The sequence below is a fragment of the Sciurus carolinensis genome, chromosome 2 (genome assembly GCF_902686445.1).
Source record: "Sciurus carolinensis chromosome 2, mSciCar1.2, whole genome shotgun sequence".
Lineage (NCBI taxonomy): Eukaryota > Metazoa > Chordata > Mammalia > Rodentia > Sciuridae > Sciurus > Sciurus carolinensis.
The window spans coordinates 90681708-90705552 of NC_062214.1; the positions used below are offsets into that span (position 1 = coordinate 90681708).

General features: G+C 36.3%; 1 protein-coding gene across 1 annotated transcript; it reads left to right on the forward strand.

The window, feature by feature from the left end:
- Positions 1-544: 544 nt before the first annotated feature.
- Ciao2a (cytosolic iron-sulfur assembly component 2A) lies at positions 545-23845 on the forward strand. Its single transcript, XM_047540716.1, has 5 exons — positions 545-857; positions 5766-5930; positions 11927-11976; positions 19575-19620; positions 23382-23845. Exons 1-5 carry the CDS (start codon positions 734-736, stop codon positions 23477-23479), a joined length of 483 nt encoding a protein of 160 aa, XP_047396672.1. The 5' UTR covers positions 545-733; the 3' UTR covers positions 23480-23845.

Here is a 23845-nt window from a genome sequence, read left to right on the forward strand (position 1 = left end):
ACTAAACACATTAAACAAAGTTCTCTCCTTATAAGTTGTTTTTGAAGGAGATTGGCAATAACATTACCCGTAGCGGGTAGTTGCGCTGGACTGAGTCCACAAGAAACGAGAAAACCAAAAAGTCGTCCCCTCCCCATCGCCATGCTTAACTTTCCTTACTGAACTCCCAAGACGTCCCACTTCACCGCAACGGAAACCCACTTCCGGACTGATCAGGAAGTAAGAAAGATTTTGGCTGGAAGCAGCTCCCTTAAAGAAATAACTGTAAAGAGTTTCCGTGTTAGAAACGTCCTCATGCACTAGAAGGTATCCTTTCCCCTACCTCTTCAGGATTCATCATTAGTTTATTGCGGGTGCTGAGTGAGGTACTCAGCGACCAGTAGCTGACCGTTACATTCCACCCCCAGCAGAGACTACAAATTCCAGAATACAGTTCGCTGTCTTCCAAAGGAAACGTCCCATACGTCCCAGCATGCAATACGCCTCAAGAGGCGCCAGGAAGCTTTTCTTGTTCCCCGGAAACCGAGCAAAGCATGCAGGGGCATGTAGTCCTTATGTTTCCCTTCCGTAGGGCCTTCGCGCTAGTCTGTCGGGTCCCGCCTATTCTCTGCTCCCCTAAACCCTCACACTTGTCTTGACCATTTGAAGACCAGGAAGTTGATAAATCCTGAGGCTGACTGCAGAGAGACGGTGGCTCAGATAGGACAGTCGCCAGGGATGGCGGAGCGTGAGAATGGAGCGAGTGTTGGGGCTGCTTTCCTGTACGCTGAGCAGAGCCCTGTGGTCCTCAGGCCTCTCTGAGCAGGGAGCTGCCCGGCAGCCCCGGATCATGGAAGAGAAAGCGCTAGAGGTTTATGGTAATTAATTTTACCCAGTGCAACATTTGGCGTTATACATGGAATTGGCTGGGGAGGCGAGGGGGACAAGGGCCTCACCCGAGGGTTGGGAGTGGACACCTGGTTTTTTTGCCGAATCTAGTGGGTGGGAAGCACGGGAAGCGTTTTCTTCAGGGTCCTAAATCACGCAGAAATGAGAGTCCTTCTAGCACCGGCCTCTTCCTAAACTTGGGGCAAGCTGCGCCTGGGAGTCAGCCGGCTTCATTCCCCTTCTTTGCCCCCCATGCCCTAGTGGCGTTACAAGAGGTGTAGACAGAGCAGAAGTCTAGGGTGGTCAGTTAGGAAGCAGAACTGTCCTGATTGCACCTCTCGAGTGCGTTCCTGGACTCGCACTGTAACCACTTCTGAGGGCACTGCTATGAGTTGGGGACTGGCTCAAGGTCACAGCCACTCTTTTATGTGACAGATTCGATACCCATAGGTCCCTGACAGAAGACAATGAGATAGGCTTCTTATAGTGAGGCCTGGAAATTGCAGTTCCTTAACACAGTTAACCTGTGTTTTATGTATGCATACTATATACACACATATATACGTTCTCCACTGTATATATTTGGTAGTCTCCTCTTGGAACTGTCTTCATTGTACAGATAAAGAAACAAAAGCTTAGAATAGTTAAAGAACTACTTGGAGGTCACACTGTCAGTAAGGAACTAAGCAAAAATTAATTTCTCATTCCAAAGGTAGTGCACTTTTGCACTTCTCAGCATTTCACAATTGCCATTTTTCTCTCTCTCTGCCCCCTGCCCCCGCCCCTTTCCTTCTCCTTTTGTAGTATTTTTGAAAACCAAAAAGATCTCATATAAAAAGAGATCTAAGGCTTAGGACATAGTTCAGTTGGTAGAGTGCTTGTCTCCTATGCACAAGGCCCTGGGTTCAATCCCCAGCAACCCCCGCCCCAAAAGAAAAAAAAAGAAAAGAAAGAGTGATATCTAACCATTACAATACAAATGTAATTGGGGCAAGGACATAGGCCAGTAGAAGAAAGTCAGGGATGGGAAAGACCTTTGGAGCTAGTCTAGTTTACTTCTCTCTTGTTAGAGTCAGGAATACTAAACCCCAACCAGATGATAATTATGAGTGTACAGATCTCCACAAAGCAGATGAACACATTCCTGTTCTGCTAAACCTCTATCTATAGCATTTAGGAACTGCAGGGCCCTGGGAAGACAACTTTGGAAGACAGATGACTCTAACCCTGAAACTTACATTTAAAGAAACCTATTTATGCAGAAATATAGTAATCATTAGAAGGTCGTAGACTTCAATAAGAGATATAGAAGTTTATGGGAAGGGGAGATAATAGTCTCTTTGAGGATCTAAAAGAGTTTAAAGAGAAGGAGCTACTTGAGTTGGGCCTTGAAGAATAGTTGGGACCTGAGGACTAAGGCTATAGCTCAGTGGCAGAGTGCTTGCCTAGCATGTGTGAGGCACTGGGTTCAATCCTTAGCACCACATAGAAATAAACAAATTAAAAAAAAAAAAAAAAAAAAAGAATAGTTGGGACCTGAATATGTAGAGGGTCAAAAGGGTATGCTAAGCCCAGGAGACTGAAGCACAAGTGTGGAGATTGGAAGATAACATAGCTAGGGAATGGGAGATAGATGGAGCTCAAGGGTAGATTTTGTGGTTACAGGTAGACGTGTGGCTGAATGTTGTTTTAGATAGTTTGGAATTGGATACTGAAGCTTGTAAATATAAATGAAGACTAATCAATGCAGAACCATGGAAAAATTTTTGTCAGAAGTAATGTGAGGAGAGCAGCATTGATTTCTTTAAAAAGAAAAACCTCTGAAATCACTAGAAAACTAGAGAAGTTTAATAAGGGGTGAGGTTTAATTTCAGGGTTTAGTTGCATATACAGTATAAACCAGGCACAGTGGTACACATCTTAATCCCAGCTACTCAGGAGGCTGAGGCAGAATCTCATAACTGAGGCCAGCCTCAGCAACTTAGTGAGACTGTCTCAACATTTTAAAAAAACAAAAACAAAAAATGGGGATGTAACTCAGGGTTAGAGGACCCCTGGGTTCAATCCCCAGTACACCTCTCCACACACACACACCAAATAGTACAACTTGGATAAGTGAACCTCACAGGAAGAAAGGTAAAAAAACCTCTTTTTCAAAAAACCCTATAAATCCCATGATAACCCAACTCCTGTAAGAGAAGCTATAGCATCTTTCCTGCCTATATTTTAAAATTGTTTCTAATTAAGAAATAAACCCAGGGGGCTGGGGTTGTGGCTCAGTAGTAGAGCGCTTGCCTAGCATGTGTGAAGCACTGGGTTCAATTCCCAGCACCACATATAAATATTGAATAAAATAAAGGTCTATCAATATCTAAAATAAAAAATATATGATCAGAATTTATTAAAAAATTAAAAGGACTGGGGTTGTAACTTAGTGGTAGCATGCTCATCTAGCATGCCTGAGGCCCTGGGTTCGATCTTCAGTAAGCCCAGGAGATAGCTGGGGAGAAGGTAGAGTTTAATTGATTTTTCCCAGTTGCATTTCTGATTATAGGAGAGCTATAAATAATAGAAAAAAAATGTGAGGCTTGAGAACATCAAGCCTATCCTACCTAAAATTCTACTTTTTTCCTTTCTGTATCACTGTTTCTCTTTATCATTCTCTTCATCCTTTTCTACACTTAGCCTCAGTAAGAAGGAATCTTGTCCTCTCCATGGCCAACCCAGGCTCCCACATTCTTTGTGTGTGTGTGTGTACCAGGGATTGAACTCAGGCACTCACCCTCTGAGTCACATCCCCAGCTTTGTTTTGCAGTATGTTTAGAGAGAAAGCCCACTGAGTTGCTTAGCACCTTGCTTTTGCTGAGGCTGACTTTGAACTTGCAATCCTCTTGTCTCAGCCTCCCGTGAGCCACTGGGATTACAGGCATGTGCCACCATGCCAGCCAGGCTCCCGCATTCTTAATACCATTGCCTTCTGCTTAACTTTACCAGTTTCCATCTATCCCCCTCCCCTTTTGTATTTTCTTCCTCTGTTTGATCCTTCCCTTTGGGTTATCTAACTTACTTGGGTTTCTTCTACCCTTGTCATTGTTCTTCCTCTGCCCCTTTTTTCCCCTACCAAGATACCTTAAGAATACATTTTCAGGGGCTGGGGTTGTAACTCAGTGGTAGAGCACTTGCCTTGAGTGCATGAGGCACTGTGTTCAATCCTCAGCACCACATAAAAAGGTATTGTGTCCATCTACAACCAAAAACAAAAAATTAAAAAAAGAAAAAAGGAATACATTTTCAGTTCTTACTACTTCTCCTTTTGAAGGCTGACTTTGGCTCTTGCTTTTCTGCTGAAACTGCTTTTTTTTTTTTTTTTTTTTTTTAAATGGTACTGAGGATGAACCCAGGGACACTTTACCATTGAACTACATCCTCAGCCCTTCATATTTTTTCTTTTTGAAACGGACTCACTAAGTTGCTGAGGTTGGCTTTGAACTTCTGATCCTCCTACCTCAGCCTCCTGAGTTGCTGGGATTACAGGCATGTGCCACCATACTTAGCTGAAACTGCTTTCTTATAGGTGACTTCCTGGGTGACAAATCAAAGGCCTGTGTTAGCTCTTGTCAGCCTGATTTACTTCAGTGTTTGATGTTGTTAACCACCTTTCCCTTCCTTTCTCTGATTCTTCTAACTTTTCTTTCTCATTCTAATCCTTAAATGTTTCCCAAGGATCTATCCCTACATTTCTTTCTCCTTATACAAATAATTCTCAAATTGAGCTGCACATATGATAACCTGAGAAATTTTTTAAATTCTCAACTCTCAGGCTGTACCCTAACCAATTAAATCAGAATCCCTCAGACATTAGTTTTGTTTCAAAGGTAAAATTCTACTCAGTCTCTGTGAATTCCATGGGTTCAACAACCAGTCTAGCCTTGGTGCCCTCTTAAACACTATGGTACAGTTAAACATTTGCTGAAAAATTCCATTGACTTGCCCCTTATACACCTAGAAATCACCATGTAGGAATTGTCCCAGGCCCCACCCAAATTTCTCTCTTATTTTTATCCTATTAGTGTTCCCCTCAGCACTTGGACCTAAAATTTTAGTATCTTTCCTTGTCTTCTGCATCCAAAGGAGTGTCAAATGCTGTTGATTCTGCCTCTGAAATTACTTCTTCATCTGTTCCTTACTGTTACCATCATGTACTGATTTTAGGGCCAGCTTTTTTTTTAGCTATTATTACTAGCTCTATTCTTTATTTCTGAGTCTGGTAGTTGGTGAATGAATCACCAACTGACAGCAGAGTGCTATTCATGTCACTTCCTTGTTCCCAATCTCTTAAGGACTCCCTGATGACTGTAGCCAGCTGTAAAAGACCCTTGATGGTCTGGCCCAACCCTTATATTCTACTCTTCACTTATGCTGGATTCTAGGCAAATGAAACTTGAAATATTACCTATTTTTATTTATTTATTTATTTATTTTTTGCGGTGCTGGGGATTGAACCCAGGGCCTTGTGCTTACAAGGCAAGCACTCTACCAACTGAGCTATATCCCCAGCCAAAATATTACCTATTTTTAAAGGCTGGATTTCAAACTGCACTTCTATAAAGACTGAAAGAATATTTTTCCAACCCAATAATTCCTCTTGAGTTCCCATGACACATTTCCCATTCTTATTATGTTCTCTCTATAGTGTTGTGTCCAAGAAACTGGATATGGTCTACTAATGATCCAAGAAAACAGTTGCTCTCAAAAGGAAACCAATAGTGGAAATCTGTCAGAAGCCCAGGAATTGCTGTAATATTTGCTTAAAAAGAAGTCAGTACTTAGAATTGGCAATATCCCTATTTAGAATATTCATGATTTAATGTAATACCTTGTCTCTTATAATTCTTTAGATTTGATTCGAACTATCCGGGACCCAGAAAAGCCCAATACTTTAGAAGAACTGGAAGTGGTAACAGAAAGTTGCGTGGAGGTTCAGGAGATAAATGAAGACGACTATCTGGTTATTATCAGGTTCACGCCAACAGTACCTCATTGCTCTTTGGCAACTCTTATTGGTAAGGTTATATGTGTGTATGTGTAAATTCTAAATCATTCATGTGACCTTGACCCAAAATAACAATTTATTTCATGTATCACGCTTTATTGTTTACAGAATATTTTCATTTATTCATCTTCTATCATCTTCACAACTAGTACCTGAGACAGTTAAAATACTATTATCTTCATTTTATAGATGAGGAATTGGAAACTCAGTTCAGATCACTTACTCAGAATCCAATAGACAAGAAATGGTGAAGGTGAGGCTTAAACCCAAGTCTCCTGACTCCAGATCTCTTTCTCTAATTACCTCACAATGTTTCTCTTAGGTATACATGGTCACAATTAACAGAGAGTGGGTATAAGACAGATCTCCTGGTTGTGGAGATTGGAATGGGTGCTGTCAGACTAGCACTGCTGCCATCACCATCTTTGCCATTCAGCTTCTCTGTTGGCTTCCATGTATATGGACGTGGAAGGGTTGGAAGGGTTTTGTTTGATTTGGTTTTGGTTGGTTTGTTTTGGTGGTTTTGGAGATTGAACCCTGGTCTTTCATATGCTCTAGAAACACTCTTCCACTGAGCTATATTCTGAGTCCCTAGGAGGTTTTTTTGTTGTTGTTTTAGTTTTATAGTTACTGGAGATTTAACCTGGGATTACTCTACCACCAAGCTATATCCCCAGACCCTTTTGTTTTGAGACAGTCTTGCTATTGCTGAGGCTGGCCTTGAACTTTCAATCCTCCTGCCTCAGCCTCCCAAGTAGCTGGGACTACAGGCATGTACCATTGTGTCTACCTCTGGGATGGTATTTTTTTAAGCAGTTTTTCACTTGTGAGGCTGCAGTCTCAATATTTTGAATTAATTAGCAGTGCTTTGAATATATAAGTTGTTATAAAGAATAAAAAGGTAATATAAAGGAATATTCCAAAATCTTTGAATATGTACTTATTATAAAGAATATAAAGGAAATTTAAAAAAAAAATTTTTTATATTCAAAATTTTATTCTCTTTCCTAGAGTATACAAAGACTTTAACATCAGGAAATACATGAACCAATGAAAACTCTATTTCCTTAGTTAGATTCTTGTTTCAAGAAAATATACCAGTGGGCTGGGGAGATAGCTCAGCTAGTAGAGTGCGTGCCTCACAAGCACAAGGCCTTGAGTTCAATTCCCAGTACTGCAAAAAAAAAAAAAGAAAAAAGAAAATATACCAAAGAGATCTCAGAATAGGAAATTTATTTTATACCAAATGTTCCCCAGTAGGGGATTGATTAAATAATTAATTATACATATAAATGAAGGAATACTATGCAGCTATAAAAAGAATGAGGAAACTCATTAATAGTAAGTACTTATGACAAACTGTTAAGAAATAAAAATAAGCATAGTGTTGCTACCGTTTATACAAAAAAAGGCAAAAATAGCCAGGTGTGGTGGCACAGGCCTGTGATCCAATGCCTTGGGAGGGTATTGCAGGAGAATTGCAAGTTCAAGTCCAGTCTGGGCAACTTAACCAGACCCTGTCTCAAAATAAAAAATTAAAAGGACTTGGGATGTAGCTCAGTGTAAACACCCTGAATTAAAAACCCAATACCATAAACACACACCAAAAAAAAAAAGACAAAAATAATTTATATTTGATTGTATATATACATAAAGCATCCATAAAAAATGAATAGCTATGATGGGTATAAGTGGGTAATAGTGGTGGTGGGAACTGGGCAGATGGGGGACAGGATGAAAGGGAGACTTTATTGTGTATTATGTTTAAAATTTTTTGAACTGTGGGAATAGATCATCTGTTGAAAAGCAAACAAGTTTATAAAAATTGAAAAGGTGAGTATTTTGTTACTGTTCCCACCATTGTGATTTTATGTCCTTCTCACTAGTTGACCTAGATTCCCTTTGTTAGTGGTTTCCAGCACATGAGCCATATCTTGAGGGACTGGAAGTTCTGTGTATTCATAAGTGTTATTACATTTATTAAAATTTTAATGTTAGGAAAAGTATTATTGAATGCACAGTTATTTTTTGTCAATAGAGAATTTCTGAACCAACAGATATTGGACATACTACCACCATCTTGAGGAAGAGGGAGGTATCTTAAAATATTTTGACATTGAGCATCTTTAAATAGCATCCAAAAGTCTATAGAAAATTCATTTTTTAAAAAATTAACATTTGTTTAAATTATAAAGCGACATATTTATTTGCAATCATTTTGAAACTCCACAACAAAGTATAAAGAAGAAAGTAAAATTAGCTGTCAAAAAGAATGTATACTTTGAACTAAAATCCCAGCTCTGTCAGTTCTCCCATTTTGTAGCCTTGGCAAGTTACTTAACTTTTCTGAGCTTGTTTCCTTATCTGGAAAAGAGGGATAGTAAACATTTTCAGAGTTGTATGGGTTAAGAAATAGAAAGCATAAAATATATGATTTTTTAAAATTTTTGTTGCCTTATGCATGCTAGGCAAGTGCTCTACCGCTAAGCCACACCCTCCCCTCAAAAAATGTTTTTGTTGTATTAGTCTTTAATTACATAGTTATATGTTACATAATAACCATATCAATATAATTATTGCAACTGCTTGGATTGCCTCCAGCCTTTCACAATTATAAATAATACTGTGATGAACAACTGTATATATAAATATTTTTATAAATCTTATTATCTCAGGATAAATTCCTGTAAGTGGAAATATTGGGTCAGGTGATCTAAATATGTTTAGGCCTTTTGATATTTATGGCAAATCCTTATCAAAAAACTTATACAACCCAGGAATTAATGAAATAATTCCATAGAAAAAATACTATTATGTATAAAATGTTTATAATAAATTTAAAATAGTGAAATCTGGAAGAAACTATAGAATCTATTAATAGGGAAATGGCACTAATGTAATATGCTTTCATATTGCTATTAAAAATAAATATGGGCAGAGAAACAACATGTATCCCATTTGTTTACAATAAAAAATAAATAAATAAATAAATATGACCATGGAAACAAAGTATCTGTGTGAGAAATGTAGGGTGGGCATGGTGGCCCACCCCTATAATCCCAGCTACTCAGGAAGCTGATGCACGAGTATTATAAATTCAGGGTCAACTGGGCAACTTAGTGAGACCTTCTCAAAATTAAATTAATTAATTAATTAAGGACTGGGGATGTAGCACAGTAGTAGAGTGCCCTTGGATTTACTCCTAAGTACCAATAATAAATAAGTAAGTAAATAAATAAATAAAAGAAAAGCATATGAGATTTGAATAAGTTCAATCTGCAACATAATTTCAGTTATAGAAAAACTATTTATGGAACAAATAGTGAGTGAATGAGATAAAAATAATGCCTGCGTGAGGATACTAAGTTTATTTAATGGTTGATATTGCAGATGTTTATATATACTGAGCAAAGTTTTTTGTCACTTTTCTTGGCCCTTTTGATATGTATTTCAGTTAAGATTCTTGGCTTTTTAGGGGTCAATATAGTAGGTAATCATGTTCAGTCAACACAGGTGGAAAAACTCAATGAAGAAAGCCTTATTTCTATGTTGAGGGACATTTCTTATGAGCAGATAGTCCCAGTAGAAAAAGTACCAGAGTAAGAGTTCTAGCTTAGATTGTCACCTACTCAAAGTTATCCTGGTGAATGATTCCAAAGATAGGAAAACTCAAAGGGGTCAAGTGAGTAGGCAGGAAAACCAGTTGATGATCATTTGTGTTGAAAACCAGAAGGAATAGCTATAGGCAGCTCTGGTCCTATGGGAAGGGCATAGGATTTGGAGTGAAAAGCTATGGGTTCACAACTTCTACCTCTGCTACTTGTTAGCCATGAGATGTTGAACAAATTGCTATAAAATGAAAATGAAAGAACAGTAACAGCTAATGTTTATTGTACATTTTATGTGCTGTGTACTATTTTAAGCTCATTGCTTAACAATTTATTCCTCATAGCAGCTCTATACCTTGGGATACTAATATAATACCTGTTTTACAGATGAAGAAACAAGCTCAGAGTGATTGGGTAGCTTGCCCAGCATCACAACTAATGTGTAGTAGAGCCACTTTTCAACCCAAAGTATCTTTCTCAGTTATGCTATATTGCCTTTCATGAGGATAATGATGCTCAAAAAGTGCTTTGTGGGTGCTGGGGAGGAAGCTCAGTAGAGCACTTGCCTAGCATGTACAAGGCTCTGGTTTCAATCCCTAGTACCTCCAAACAAAACAAAATAAAACAAAAAGTGTTTTCTGACTTGTAAAACAGTTATTAATTCATTTTATGGGTGAAGCACTTAACCTATAGTGATGAGATCACATGTATATGCTCATAAAAATTAAGGAAACATTGTGGGAGCCAAGAGAGTAGAGCTCTCCTGCTTTAAGGCAGACATCTAAAGGGACTCTATTAAGGAAATGATATCTTTTCTTTAGAGTCCTCTAATACTTAGTAGAGAACTACTGTTTGTTTGGTGCCAGGGACCAACTGTAAGACCTTATCATGCTAGGTAAGCACTCTACCACTAAGATACACCCTCTGCACCTAGAATTACTGTGTTTGAGGCTCTAAGCTGGGCACAGTCTCATTATATCTCATCTAATCTTTTTCTCTCTTCTGGAATTTTTCAAAAGATTGTTTTGGAAACTTAATGGTACTTAGAAAATAAATATAAATTAATTTCATAGCCCCCAAAAGATAGGTAGTTGGACAATTGTACTTTGCTGTGTTAGGGTAGTTTGGGGTTTTATTGTTAATGTATATTTTTAATAAGTCAAAATGCTAAAAAATTATTTTTTATAGCATAAAAGCCCTTATGCATTAGTTGGGGCAAGAAATAAATTGCTCCAAATACAAGGCTGCAAAATCTGATTTATCTTCTGTTGTGTAAGAGTATGGATTTAGTAAAATTTGATTTAAGATTGATTATGTTATATGCATATATGAATATGGCATAATGAATCCCACTATTATGTATAATTATAATGTACCAATAATAAATAAATAAATATTCATTCTTTAATTTGGAGATGGGGGAGAATTTGAACATTGGCACTTGAGGGTATGTTCCAAGTTCAGTTTTAATTACTTTTCTTTCTTTCTGTCTCTCTTATTTATTTATTTATTTATTTATTTATTTATTTATTTATTTATTTATTTATTTATTTTTGTAGTACTGGGATTAAACCCAAGAGTGCTCTACCACTGAGCTACATCACCAGCCCTTTTATTTTTTAAATTTTACCTTGAGACAGTGTCTTACTAAGTTTCCCAGGCTGTCCTTGAATTTGCAATCCTCTTGCTTCAGCCTCCCAAGTAATTGGGATTATAGACATATGCCACCACATTTGGTTCCAGTTTTAATTTCTGGCACAAATCTCAACTGAAAAAATAAATTACTGAACTGTGGCTTAGCTATGGTGACAAACTGAACTTCGGTGGAGCTTGTTTTAGGATAATAATTATTTGTACTTTGCAAGCATAAAGAATTCCCACTTCAAGAAGTTTCATGTGGCCCTTTTTAAATGACTCTTGGTTTTATAATTTTTATTAAATCATTTTTAAAAATATGTGCTGGGGATTGAACCCAGGGCTTCCAGTGTGCTGGGTAAGGACTTTACCACTGAGTCACATCCCCAACCCCTCTTATTTGGTTTAACATTTTTGCATTGCCTGGCCTGTTGTGAATATTTAATAAAGTTTAGTGGATTAATTGACCTTTGCTGGAAGACTAATTGATACAGTAGAAAAGTCATGGATTTTGTAGTGGTCCTAGGTTCCCCTCCCAACTTTTCAGCTTTACTAGTGACTTTGGCAACTTGCATTGAGACTGGTTTCATAATTTATAGAATGGTGTTAGTGATGCCTGTTTACTGGATTATCATGAGGAATACATAAAATTGCATATTAAATTTCCTAGCATTGTACATGTGTTATAACACAGCTATATAACTTTTAAGAATCCAGAAAAGATCAAGAGATGATTGGAGGATTTTTTTTTTCTCTTCCACAGGGCTGTGCTTGAGAGTAAAACTTCAGCGGTGTTTGCCATTTAAGCACAAGGTAAGGAAATGCTTTATCCTTGTCTTGAACCCAGGGCCTCATGAATGCTAGACAAGTACTCCACCACTGAGCCTCATTGCCAGCCCATGTTACTGTCTTTCATACCTGCTCTGTTTGAGATATAATTCATACATATCACATAATTCATGTATTTAAAGTATACAGTCCATAGGGTTTTAGTATATTCATAGAATTGTGCAACCATCACTCTAATTGATTTTAGTATGTTTTCATCACCCCCAAAAGAAACTATGCCCCCATTAGCGGTCATTCCCCTTTTATCTTGAACCCTTCTCCATCTGTGGGTAATATCTGTCTCTAGATTTGTCTATGCTAGATATTTCATTTAAATGAAATTATACAACGAAGCCTTTATGTCTGACTTCTTTGACTTGGCATGATTTCAAGGTTCATTCACATTTTAGCGTGTATCAGTGTTTCCTTGCCTTATGATATTCCATTGTATGAATAAACCACATCTTATTTACCTCTTCATAATTTGTTGGGCATTTGGTTGTTTCTACATTTTGTCTGTTATGAACAATGCACATTTGTGTACAAGTTTTTGTATGGGCATGTTTTCATCTCTTCCACCTAGGAGTAACTCTGACCATACCATTTTACATTTTTACCAGCAAAATATGAGTGTTCCAATTTCTCCGCATCCTCACCAACATTTGTTATTGTCATGTCTTTTTGATTATAGCCATCCTAGTGGGTATGAAGTAATATTGTGGTTTTGATTTGCAGTTACCTGATGAGTAGTAATGTTGAACATCTTTTTATGTGTTTTTTTTTTTTGATATTTGTATATTTTTGGGGGAGAGCTACTGTTCAGATCTTTGGTTCATTTTTAAATTGAGTTTTCTTTTTATTGTCAAATTATAAGCATTGTTGTTTTATTTTTTGTTTGTGCTGGGGATTGAATCCAGAGCCTCACACATACTAAGCATACTAAACTATACCCACAACCCCTAAGTATTCTTTTTAAATACAAATTCCTTATTAGGTATTTGGCAAATATTTTCCCCATTTTGTGGGTTGTGTTTTCTTGATGATATCTTTTGTACAAAAGTTTTTAGTTTTGATGAAGTTCAATTTATCTTCTTTATCTTTTCTTTTATATATGTATACTTTTGGTACAGTATCTAAGGAAGATGTTTTTGACCAACTGTTGAGCAGGAATGCAGATTCACAGTTAATTCATGATAATTGGTTATAGTTCATAAAAGGTCTTATCTCTTTCAATCTCCATAATTCCCAAGCAGTATGCCTTCTATACATAGCTTCTAACTCACCTTTGCTTGGAGTACCCCAATTTTATAGAGTTGCCAACTCTCCAAACTCATATGTCCAAATCCTGCCCAGTTTTTTTCTACCCATCTTTTAAGGCCCAGTGAAATCCTTTCTTCTATGATGTCAGTCTTGATATTTATGACAAAAGTTATTTTGCTCTTTGAACTTACTTCTTTGTCTTCTAATGTAGAAAGTGTCATTTTCTGATATGTTTTCTAACCAAGTTCATGTTTCATCTCCTGGGTTGTCAGTCTTTTATTTTTTTAAGGTGAATTTGTTTCTTCGTTGGTATCTTAGAGTCTCACTCTGTTGCCCAAAGCTGGACTCAAACTCGTGAACCTCCCATCTCAGCCTCTACTGTGGCTGGATTATAGGTGTGTCCCACTACACCTGTCAACTTCTTGAAATCTAGAGTTTTTGTATGATCTATCTCTTTGTTTTCCACTGTGATCTTATACGTAGTAGGAGCTCAATAAATGTGTGCTAAATTGAGTAAATTAAAGAATGCCAGTTCTAGTGGTATCTGATATACTGTAAACTTTGTTTTGCATTTTAACTGTTTTAATTAAAATGTCTAATTTTCAATTTTGGAATGATTTAAAATTTATAGAAAAGGTGGGGCATAGTATAAAAACTCCCATATGTTCTTCACCCAAGTTCACTAATTGTTAATGTTTGCTCCATTTGCTTTATCATTTTCTCCCTCCCAACACATGTATATCCACATATAAACACACACATACATATAAATACTCATATAACCACATTTTTTGAACTGTTTGAGTGCAGGCATTCTACCATCATCTTACTCTTATATATTCTAGGGTGTATTTCCTTAAAAAAACAAAAGGACATTACTGCAATACAATTTTGAAAACCAGGAAATTTAATGAATTTAACGTTGGTACAATACTATCATCTAATCTACAACGCATTCAAATTTCCCTTGTCAATAATACCCTCTGTGATGATCCTCCTCCTGTCTCTGCCTCTTCTCCATCACACATTGCATTAGTATAGTAGTCAATAGATTTAGGCTCCTTTAATCTGGAGTAGTTCCTTTATCCTTTATCTTTTATTATATTGATATGTTTAAAGAATGTGGGTCAGAAATTTTGTAGATTGTGTCCCAAATTTTTTTTTAATTCTCTTGTTTATTTATTTATGTTTTGTTATCAGGGATTGAACCCAAGGGTGTTTAATGACTGAACCACATCCCTAGCCCTTTCTTTTTTTTTTTAATTTTTATTTTTACATTTTGATTCATTGCACACAAATGGGGTACAACTTTTCATTTCTATGGTTGTACACAATGTAGATTCACACCATTCATGTAATCATATATGTACATAGGATAATGGTATCTATCTTAGTCTACTATCTTTCCTTCCCCCACCCCCTCCCACCCCATTTTCTTCTACACCATCCAAAGTTCCTCCATTCTTTTCTTACTCCCCTTACTCACCCCCATGTTATGTATCATTATCCACTTATCAGAGAAAACATTCGACCTTTGCTTTTTTGGGATTGGCTTATTTCACTTAGCCTGATATTCTCCAACTCCATTCATTTACCCTGCAAATGCCATATTTTTCTTCTTCTTTATGGCTGACTAATATTCCAATTTGTATATATACCACAAGTTCTTTATCCATTCATCAATTAAAGGGCATCTCCTTTGGTTCCACAATCTAGCTATTTTGAATGGAGCAACTATGAACATTGATGTGGCTGCATCACTGTAGTATGCTGATTTTAAATACTTTGGGTATAGGTCAAGGAGTAGGATAGCTGGGTCAAATGGTGGGTCCATTCCAAGTTTTCTGGGGAATCTCCATACTGCTTTCCAGAGTGGCTGCACCAATTTGCAACTCCACCAGCAATGTATGAGTGTGCCTTTTTCCCCACATCCACGCCAATACTTATTATTGCTTGTGTTCTTGATAATAGCCATTCTAATTGGAGTTAGATGAAATCTTAGGGTGGTTTTAATTTGCATTTCTCTTATTACTAGAGATGATGAGCACTTTTTCATATATTTGTTGATCACCTGTATATCTTCTTCTGTGAAGTGTCTGCCCATTTCCTTAGTCCATTTATTGATTGGGTTCTTTGTATTTTGGATGTAAAGTTTGTTAAGTTCTTTATAAACTTTGGAGATTAGTGCTCTGTCTGAAGTGTGTGTGGAAAAATTTTCTTCCACTCTGTAGGCTCTCTTTTCACATTATTAATTGTTTCCTTTGCCGAGAAAAAGCTTTTTAGTTTGAATCCAGCCCATTTATTGATTCTTGCTTTTATTTCTTGTGCTCTGGGGGTCTTGTTAAGGAAGTCTGGTCCTAAACCAACATGATGAAGATTTGGGCCTACTTTTTCTTCTATTTGGTGAAGGGTCTCCAAATTGGGTTTTTTGATATTCCCTGATTTGATGATGATGATGATGACTTGGTAAGAATACTGAATAAACGTTTTCTTATTGAATTACATCAGGAGGTCTATAATTTTTTTCCTTCTTCTTTTTTTTCTTTTTCTGGTACCAGGGATTGAACCCAGGGGCACTTAACCACTGAGCCACATCCCCAGTCCTTTTTTTTTTTTTTGGTACTGAGGATTGAACCCAGGACTGCTCAACTACTGAGTCATATCCCCAGCCCTTTTTTATATTTTATTTAGAGACAGGGTCTCGCTGAGTTACTTAGAGCCTTGCTAAATTGCTGAGGCTGGCTTTGAACTCTCGATCCTCCTGCCTCAGCCTCCTGAGCTACTCAGTTTACAGACTTGTGCCACCCCACCAAAGAGACCTATAATTTCACATTTGCCCCATTATTGGTGATAGTTCCTTTCATCAACTGTTAGTTTACCTTGATAGGTATTTCATGTGGAAATAGCAGGGTAAATGCTTGAGTCTTCCCCTTTATTTGTTATTTTTGGGAATAATGAGTCATGTATAAATTTTTTATTGGTACCTAATAATTATACAAAATAATTGGTTTTACTGTGTCGTATTCATATATGAGCATAGCATACTGACATCAACTTTATTCTTAATATCTCCTCTTTTCCTTCCTTCCCCTGGATCTCCTTCCTCTACTAGTTTCATGAGCCTTTTTTTCCTTTTTTCTCTCTAGCTTCCACATATGAGAGAAAACAAGCTCCACGATTCTGAGTCTAGCTTCTTTTGTTTAACATGATGTTCCTCAGTTCCATCCATTTTCTTGAAAATGACATAATATCATTTTTATTTATAGCTAGATAAAACTCTGTTGTGAATATGTACACATTTTCTTTATCCATTCATCTGTTGGTGGACATCTAAGCTGGTTCCATAACTTGGCTGTTGTGAATTGTGCTGCTGTAAACATGGGTATGCATGTATCTCTAGAGGATGATGACTTTAGTTCTTTGGGGTGACTACTGAGGAGTGGTATAGCTAGATCATATGGTGCTTTCATTCCTAGTTTTTGAGGAAACTCCATACTGATTTCTATAGTGACTGTACTAATTTACATTCCTAACAACAGTGTATAAGAGCTCCCTTTTCCCTGCATCCTTGCCAACATTTATTATTCTTTGTAATTAGAATTTGCCATTCTAATTAGAGTGAGATAAAATCTCTGTGGGTTTTGATTTGTATTTCCCTGATGACTAGAGATGTTGAATAGACTTTTTTTCATGTGATTGTTAACCATTTGTACTTTTTCTTTTGAGAAATATCTATTTAGTTCATTTTCCCATTTATTGAATGGGTTATTTGGGTTTTTTTGGTGTTGAGCTTTTGTTTTCTTTAAAATAGATATTAATCCTGTGTTGGAAGAATAGCTAGCACACTTCTTCTATTCTTTAGGATTTCAGTGGTGGGATTATGATATCTCCATTTTCATTTCTAACTTTATTAATTTTACTTTTTCTTTCGGTTAGTTTGGCTAAGGGTTTATCAATTTTGTTTATCTTCCCAAAGAACCAACTCTTTGTTTGATTGATCCCTTTTATTGCTCTTTTATTTTCTTTCATTAATTTTATCTCTGATCTTTATTATTTCTTTCCTCCTACTGGTTTGGGGAATGGTTTGTTCTTGTTTTTCTAAGACCTTCTTATACATCGGTGGGTTATTTAATTGGAATCTTGATGTTTGTTTGTTTGTTTTTAATATAGGCTCTAATAGCTATAAACTATTATCTCTTAGGACTGTCTTTACTGTGTCCCAGAAATTTTGGTGTGTTGTATTCCTATTCTTGACTGAGTCTCAGAATTTTTAAATTTCTCTTCTGATTTCTTCAAATAACCTACTATTCAAGAGTGTATTATTGGGGGCTGGGGAGATAGCTCAGTCGGTCAAGGCCCTGGGTTCGATCCCCAGCACCCTAAAAAAAAAAAAGACTGTATTATTCAGGGCTGGGGTTGTGACTCAGTGGTAGAGCACTTGCCTAGCATGTGTGAGGCACTGGGTTCAATTCTCAGGACCGCATATAAATAAATGAATAAAATAAATGTCTATCAACATCTGAAAAATATTTTAAAATTTTTTAAAAAAGAGTGTATTATTCAGTCTCCCATGTGATTACATGACTTCTGTAGTTTTTTAATTGTTGATTTCTAATTTCATCCCCTTATGATATGATAAGATGCAAAAGAAGTTGAATTACTTCAATTTTTTTGTATTTGCTCAGATGTTTTTATGTTCTAAATGTAATCAATTTCAGAAGAAGTTCACGAGAAGCTGAAAAGAAAGTATATTCAGCTATTGTTGAAGGAAATATCCTATAAATGTCTATTAAGTTCATTTGATTAATAGTATGAATTAACTCTGAAGTATCTGTGTTGATTTTATGTCTGGATGACCAATCGGTGAGAAAGGTGTATTGAAATCACCCAGTATTATTATACTGTGGCCTGAGGCTTTATATCAAATAGTGTTTATTCTATATAGTTAGGTGCACCAATGGTTGGGGAATAAATATTTACTATCATTATATTTTCTTGTTGGATTATTCTCTTTGCCAATATATAGTGACCTTCTTTGTCTTTAATTTTGGCTTGAAATTTACTTTGTTAGATATGAGAATAGCTACTCCTGTTTGATTTTTGATTTCATTTGTATATAATACCATTTCCATCCTTCACATTAAGCTGTGGATGTCTTTGCCTATGAGGTGCATTTCTTGAAGATGATGTATAACTGGGTCTTGTTTCTTAATTCAGTGTAGTTGCACATAATTTTTAACCAAAGTTAATGAATGTGGAGTTATTCTCTACCTTGCTTTGTACAAGGAGCGCATATATGGTATTTTGTCTTTTAAGAGAGTTTAGATGAGATGATCTCTAAGGTCCTTTTTAGCTATAATAGATTATGATTTTTTCGTGGAAAGCATTTATCTCAGTAGTGAATAAGTAAGAATTAGTTCATATGTTCCAGTGTTCTGTGGACAGCATGCTTTCTTTTTTTATATACATTTTCAGTTGTAGATAGACACAATACTTTTATCTTATTTATTTATTTTTATGTGGTGCTGAGGATTGAACCAAGTGCCTCACATTTGCCAGGCAAGTACTCTACCACTGAGCTACAACCTCAGCTCAGAGAGCATGCTTTCTTAACCACAGGATTTGCAGTGATTTTGTAGATTGTCTCAAAAGCTGTAGGTCTTAGAGGCTAACTAATTTGTAGGAGTGCAGCAAGGCCAGGAGGGATAGCTTAACCAATATGATACTTAAGAATAAATGCAGCAAAATAATAGAGGATAAGAAAAGGAGATGCTAAAATTGGGTATATTGTGGTCCCATTGTTCTAAAATAATGAGAAAACACTTCCAACCTCTGTGCGTGCTTGTGTGTGTGTGTGTGTGTGTGTGTGTGTGTGTGTATGTGAAATGTGTGTAAGGTTATATGAGTATAGAGAAAAATATCTAAGAAACTACATGAAATTATTAATGTGGTTTTACCTGGGGAATGGGGCAGGAGGAGGTTTAGATACTAATTTGGGAAGAAGTAGAGTACAGGGGAAAGATATTCCTGAGTAAAACCACACATGTAAGATTTCATTTGCAGAAAATTTTATATGTATTCTTTTAAAAAAAATTCATGCCCCCTACAGGATCTGCTCAGTTGAACAAAATATTATTAATTTCAGTCCTTGTTTTAGAGAAGAATGTGAGGGATTTGAGCCTAAGTCTTTAATGTCTGAAACAGGATTTAGGCTTTTATCCCAAATTTCAGATGTATGGATTCTTGAGTCCACTAAACATTCTGCCTCATTCTGTCATCTTAGAATGCTTTAATGTTTTGCTTCTATTATTTTTTCTTCCCAGTTGGAAATCTACATTTCTGAAGGAACCCACTCAACAGAAGAAGATAGTAAGTGAATCTGCAAATATTAAAAACACCTATAGTTAGTACTTTTTAAAAAAATTTCTTTTTAGTTGTAGATGGACACAATACCTTTTATTTAATTTATTTTTATGTAGTGCTGAGGATCAAACCCAGTGCCTCACACAGGCTAGGTGAGCGCTCTACCGCTGAATCACAATCCAGCCCTACAGATAGTACTTTATCTTGAATACTGGGTTATTCTACCAGCCAAATATCTACTGGGTCACTTGTGAAAAAAGAGTATACTGTCAGTTATTTTGATCCTTCTTCATAGGCAGTGAAATCCAGGCATTTGAAAGAAGTGATTTTTTACACCAAGACTCTTAACTAGAGTCCATGGATACTGAATGACTTGGACCAGAGACTGAACATCTATAAATGATATCTAGGGACCTTCGCCTTTGAGCTGAAGGGCATAATCTGTTCTTTGATGGCAGATTAGAGAGCCGTGTGCTTCAAATTGGAGATCTTGTGATGAAAGCATTAGGGAATCAGGGTAGGTGCTCTTTGGGTTAATGTGTTAGAATAGGAGTTGGGAATCTTTTTTATATTTAGAACCTCTAGCCTACAGTGAGAAATCAAACAATAACTGCTTAAAAATCACAGTGGTGGGATTTGGGAAATGCCAAAGGTAAGAGTTCTAGTTGGTCTCTGGGTTAATTTTTTTTTTATTTGTTCTTTTTAGTTATATATAACAATAGAGTGTATTTTGACATATTATACAAATATGGAGTATAACTTATTCTAATTAGGAGCACATTCTTGTGGTTGTACATGATGTCGAGTTTCACTCATGGTATCTGTATGTTAAATTAAAACAGAATTCTAAGACAGGTTCAGGTATACATGCCTATAATCCCAACTATTATACACACCTATAATCCCAGAGTGTGAGGCAGGAGGATCTCAAGTTTGAGGCCAGCCTGGGCAACTTAGCAAGATCCTGTTTCAAAATAAAAAGGACTAGGAATGTAGCTCAGTGGTGGAGTATTTATCTAGCATGTACAAGGCCCTGGGTTCCATCCCCAGTAACCCAAAAATACAAAAAAATTTTTAAAATAAAAAAAAAAAAAAAAACAATTTTGTACAAATGATAGAGCACAAATAATGAGAAATATATATAAAATGTATGGCTATATTAAGCTTTCATCACTAAATAGAGAAAGCAGAAAAGATATCAGAGGAGAGGAAGAATGAGAGAGCAATATAGAAAGAGCAATAGTAAGATAGGTATGTAGAAAAAGATAGTGACTCCAAAAGGCGCACAAGGCTGGGGAAATATGCACCAAAAAAACAAACAAACAAACAAAAAAAAAAAAGAAAAGAAAAGAAAAGAGATGCAGAGAGGAAAACCTGCTACTTTCACAACAACAGTCTGTTAAAGAAACATTTTAGGTACTGCTATGAAAACTATTAAGGTCATGTCCTATTTTCACAGTTCCAGACTTATAGATCATCATTCTCCTCATGGGCTAAGCTTATTCAAACCCTATAAACTGAGGGCTTCTTACCTCTAATTTAAGAAATAATAGACTGGCCCAGGCACAGTGGGCATGCCTGTAATCCCAGCCGCTTGGGACGCCAAGGCAGGAGGATCTCGAGTTCAAAGCCAGCCTCAGCAATGGTGAGGCACTAAGTAACTCAGTGAGACCCTGTCTCTAAATAAAATACAAAATAGGACTGGGGATGCAGCTCAGTGGTTGAGTGCCCCTGAATTCAATCTCTGGTACCCACCCAGAGGTTGAAGATGTAGTTTAATGGTAGAGCACTTGCCCGGCATGCTCGAGGACCTGGATTTGATCTTGCCACCACAAAAAATAAATAGTTAAATAAGCCATGTGCTGTGGTACATACTTGTAATCCTAGCTACTCAGGAGGATCACTTGAGCTCTGGAGTCCTGATCAAGACCCCATCTCAAAAAATTAAATAATAAAGTAATAAAGTAAAATTTAAAAAATAAAAGAGTTTAAATATCCTTAAGCCACTCAGGTTATCCTTTTTTTTTCTCATTTTTTTTATTGGTTCATTATAGTTGTACATAATGGCGAAATCTGTTATGTATTTGTACGTGCACACAAAACAACAATATAATTTGGCCAATATGATTCCCCAGTATTTCCTCTTTCCCTTCTCTCCTTTCCTGGTGGTTTTTTTTTTTTTTTTTTTTTGTACTGGGGATTGAACTCAGGGGTGCCCTACCATTGGGCTACATCCCCAACCCTTCTTATATTTTAATTTTGAGACAGGGTCTTACTAATTTGCTTGGGCTTGCTAACTTGCTGAGACTGGTGTCCAACTTGGGATCCTCCTGCCTCAGCCTCCCAAATCACTGTAATTACAGCGTGCACCACCATGCCCAGCCTTAGGTTATTCTTTTGAAAGTTCTTTAACCTGTAGGATTTTATAAGAATAATAGTATTAAGTCTTATGATTCTGGTTTTTCATTTTTAATTATTTACTGAGTGCCTTCTATGTGTCAGCACAGTTAACCTTTGAGATATATACCTGCCCATGTGGAGCCTACATTTTCATAGGAAGAAACAGAATGAGCTGCATTTGTTGATACAAGAATGTGTGTGTTGTGGGGGGTGGGGGGCAGTACTGGGGATTGAATCTAGTGTCTCACAAGTCTAGGCAACCACTCTACCACTGAGCTACTTCCTCAGCACTTCAAAAAATTTTTTTAATTTTAAGACAAGGACTTGCTAAGTTTCCCATGCTGACCTTGAATTTATGATCCTCCTGCCTTAGCCTCCTAGTAGCTGGGGTTACAGGTATGTGCCACCATGCCTGACTGTGGGTGTGTTCTCTGCATGAGAAAACCCAGAAAAATCAATTCTCTTTCAGAATATGATTATCTCCCTTTTGAACTCTTCTATTAATAGCACTATTAGTAAATTGTAGACAACAAAATGGGTCAATAGCTTTATTATGTAAAGATCTATGCAAGCTGATTTTAAAAAAAACAGTAGATTAATAGGAAGAGATATTATCAGAAAATTCACACAAGAACTGATCAATAAACATGGAAAATGTTCTATTAATCAAGGAAATACAAATTATAGCAATAATATGGAGCCATCTTTTCTTGTTTTGTATTTACACTTAGGTGTATTGTTTTTATTAATAAAACCAGCTATTGCTAGCAAAATTATAGCTTTTGTATTGTTCTTAAAAATGTAAATTGGCAAATAATCTTGGAAAAAATTCAATAATATGGAGCAAACCATAAAAATATTTATACCCTGTGATTGCTTTCACAATCACATTTTAAATTTTTTGTAAAAGAAAAAAACATGAAAGAAAAGGCTATTTTAAAGTTTTTTAAAAGATCTTAATGGGCTTTATATTTTATTCTAGATTGGGCAACATACAGAAGGCTTTATGCTTAAAGTTGTTTATTATAGCATAGTTTTCATAATTAAGTATCCTGTAGTTTAGAAAATAGGCTTAAGGGGAAAATAAAGAGCCATTTCCAAAATTGTATTTACTCTGAGTGTATACAGTTGTATAGAAATGGACAACCACAGGAAAGAAAGAAATTTAAAATGGTTGTAGTAGGGTTATGGGGAATAGTTTTCTTTTTAAGTCTGCCTTCCAGTCCTTGGAAATTGCATTATGAGTAGTCAGAAACAGCTCTGAGTTCTCAAGGAGTTAAATTCTTTGTTTCAGCAGACTAATAAAAATATTGTGTGGCCCTCTATATTGACACAGTTCTGCTCACTTTTGTCTGTGTGTTTTGCAGTCAACAAGCAAATAAATGACAAAGAGAGAGTGGCAGCTGCAATGGAGAACCCCAACTTACGGGAAATTGTGGAACAGTGTGTCCTTGAACCTGACTAATAGCTATTGTAAGAGTCTCTGAACTGTAATTATTTGATAGATTTGTTTAAACTCTTTGTAAAATGTAAAAGACTCATGTTTAATACATAAATGATTTGTACCTCAAAGCATTTTTTAAAGGATTATTTCCAAGCAAGTTATAATTACAAGGTAGGACCTAATTTGTTCAGTGAATAACATTCTCAGGATTTGTAACATTTAAGTGATCAGACAGAAAAATATTTTCTAGTTCTTATGGTGTAAAATGAGTTACTATTTTTCTGATGCTCATTCTTATACAACTACTTTTCATGTCAAATCTCTACTGTGCCCAAATATATTTGATTTAAGTCATTACTGTAAAATAAATAAAACAGATGATTCTTA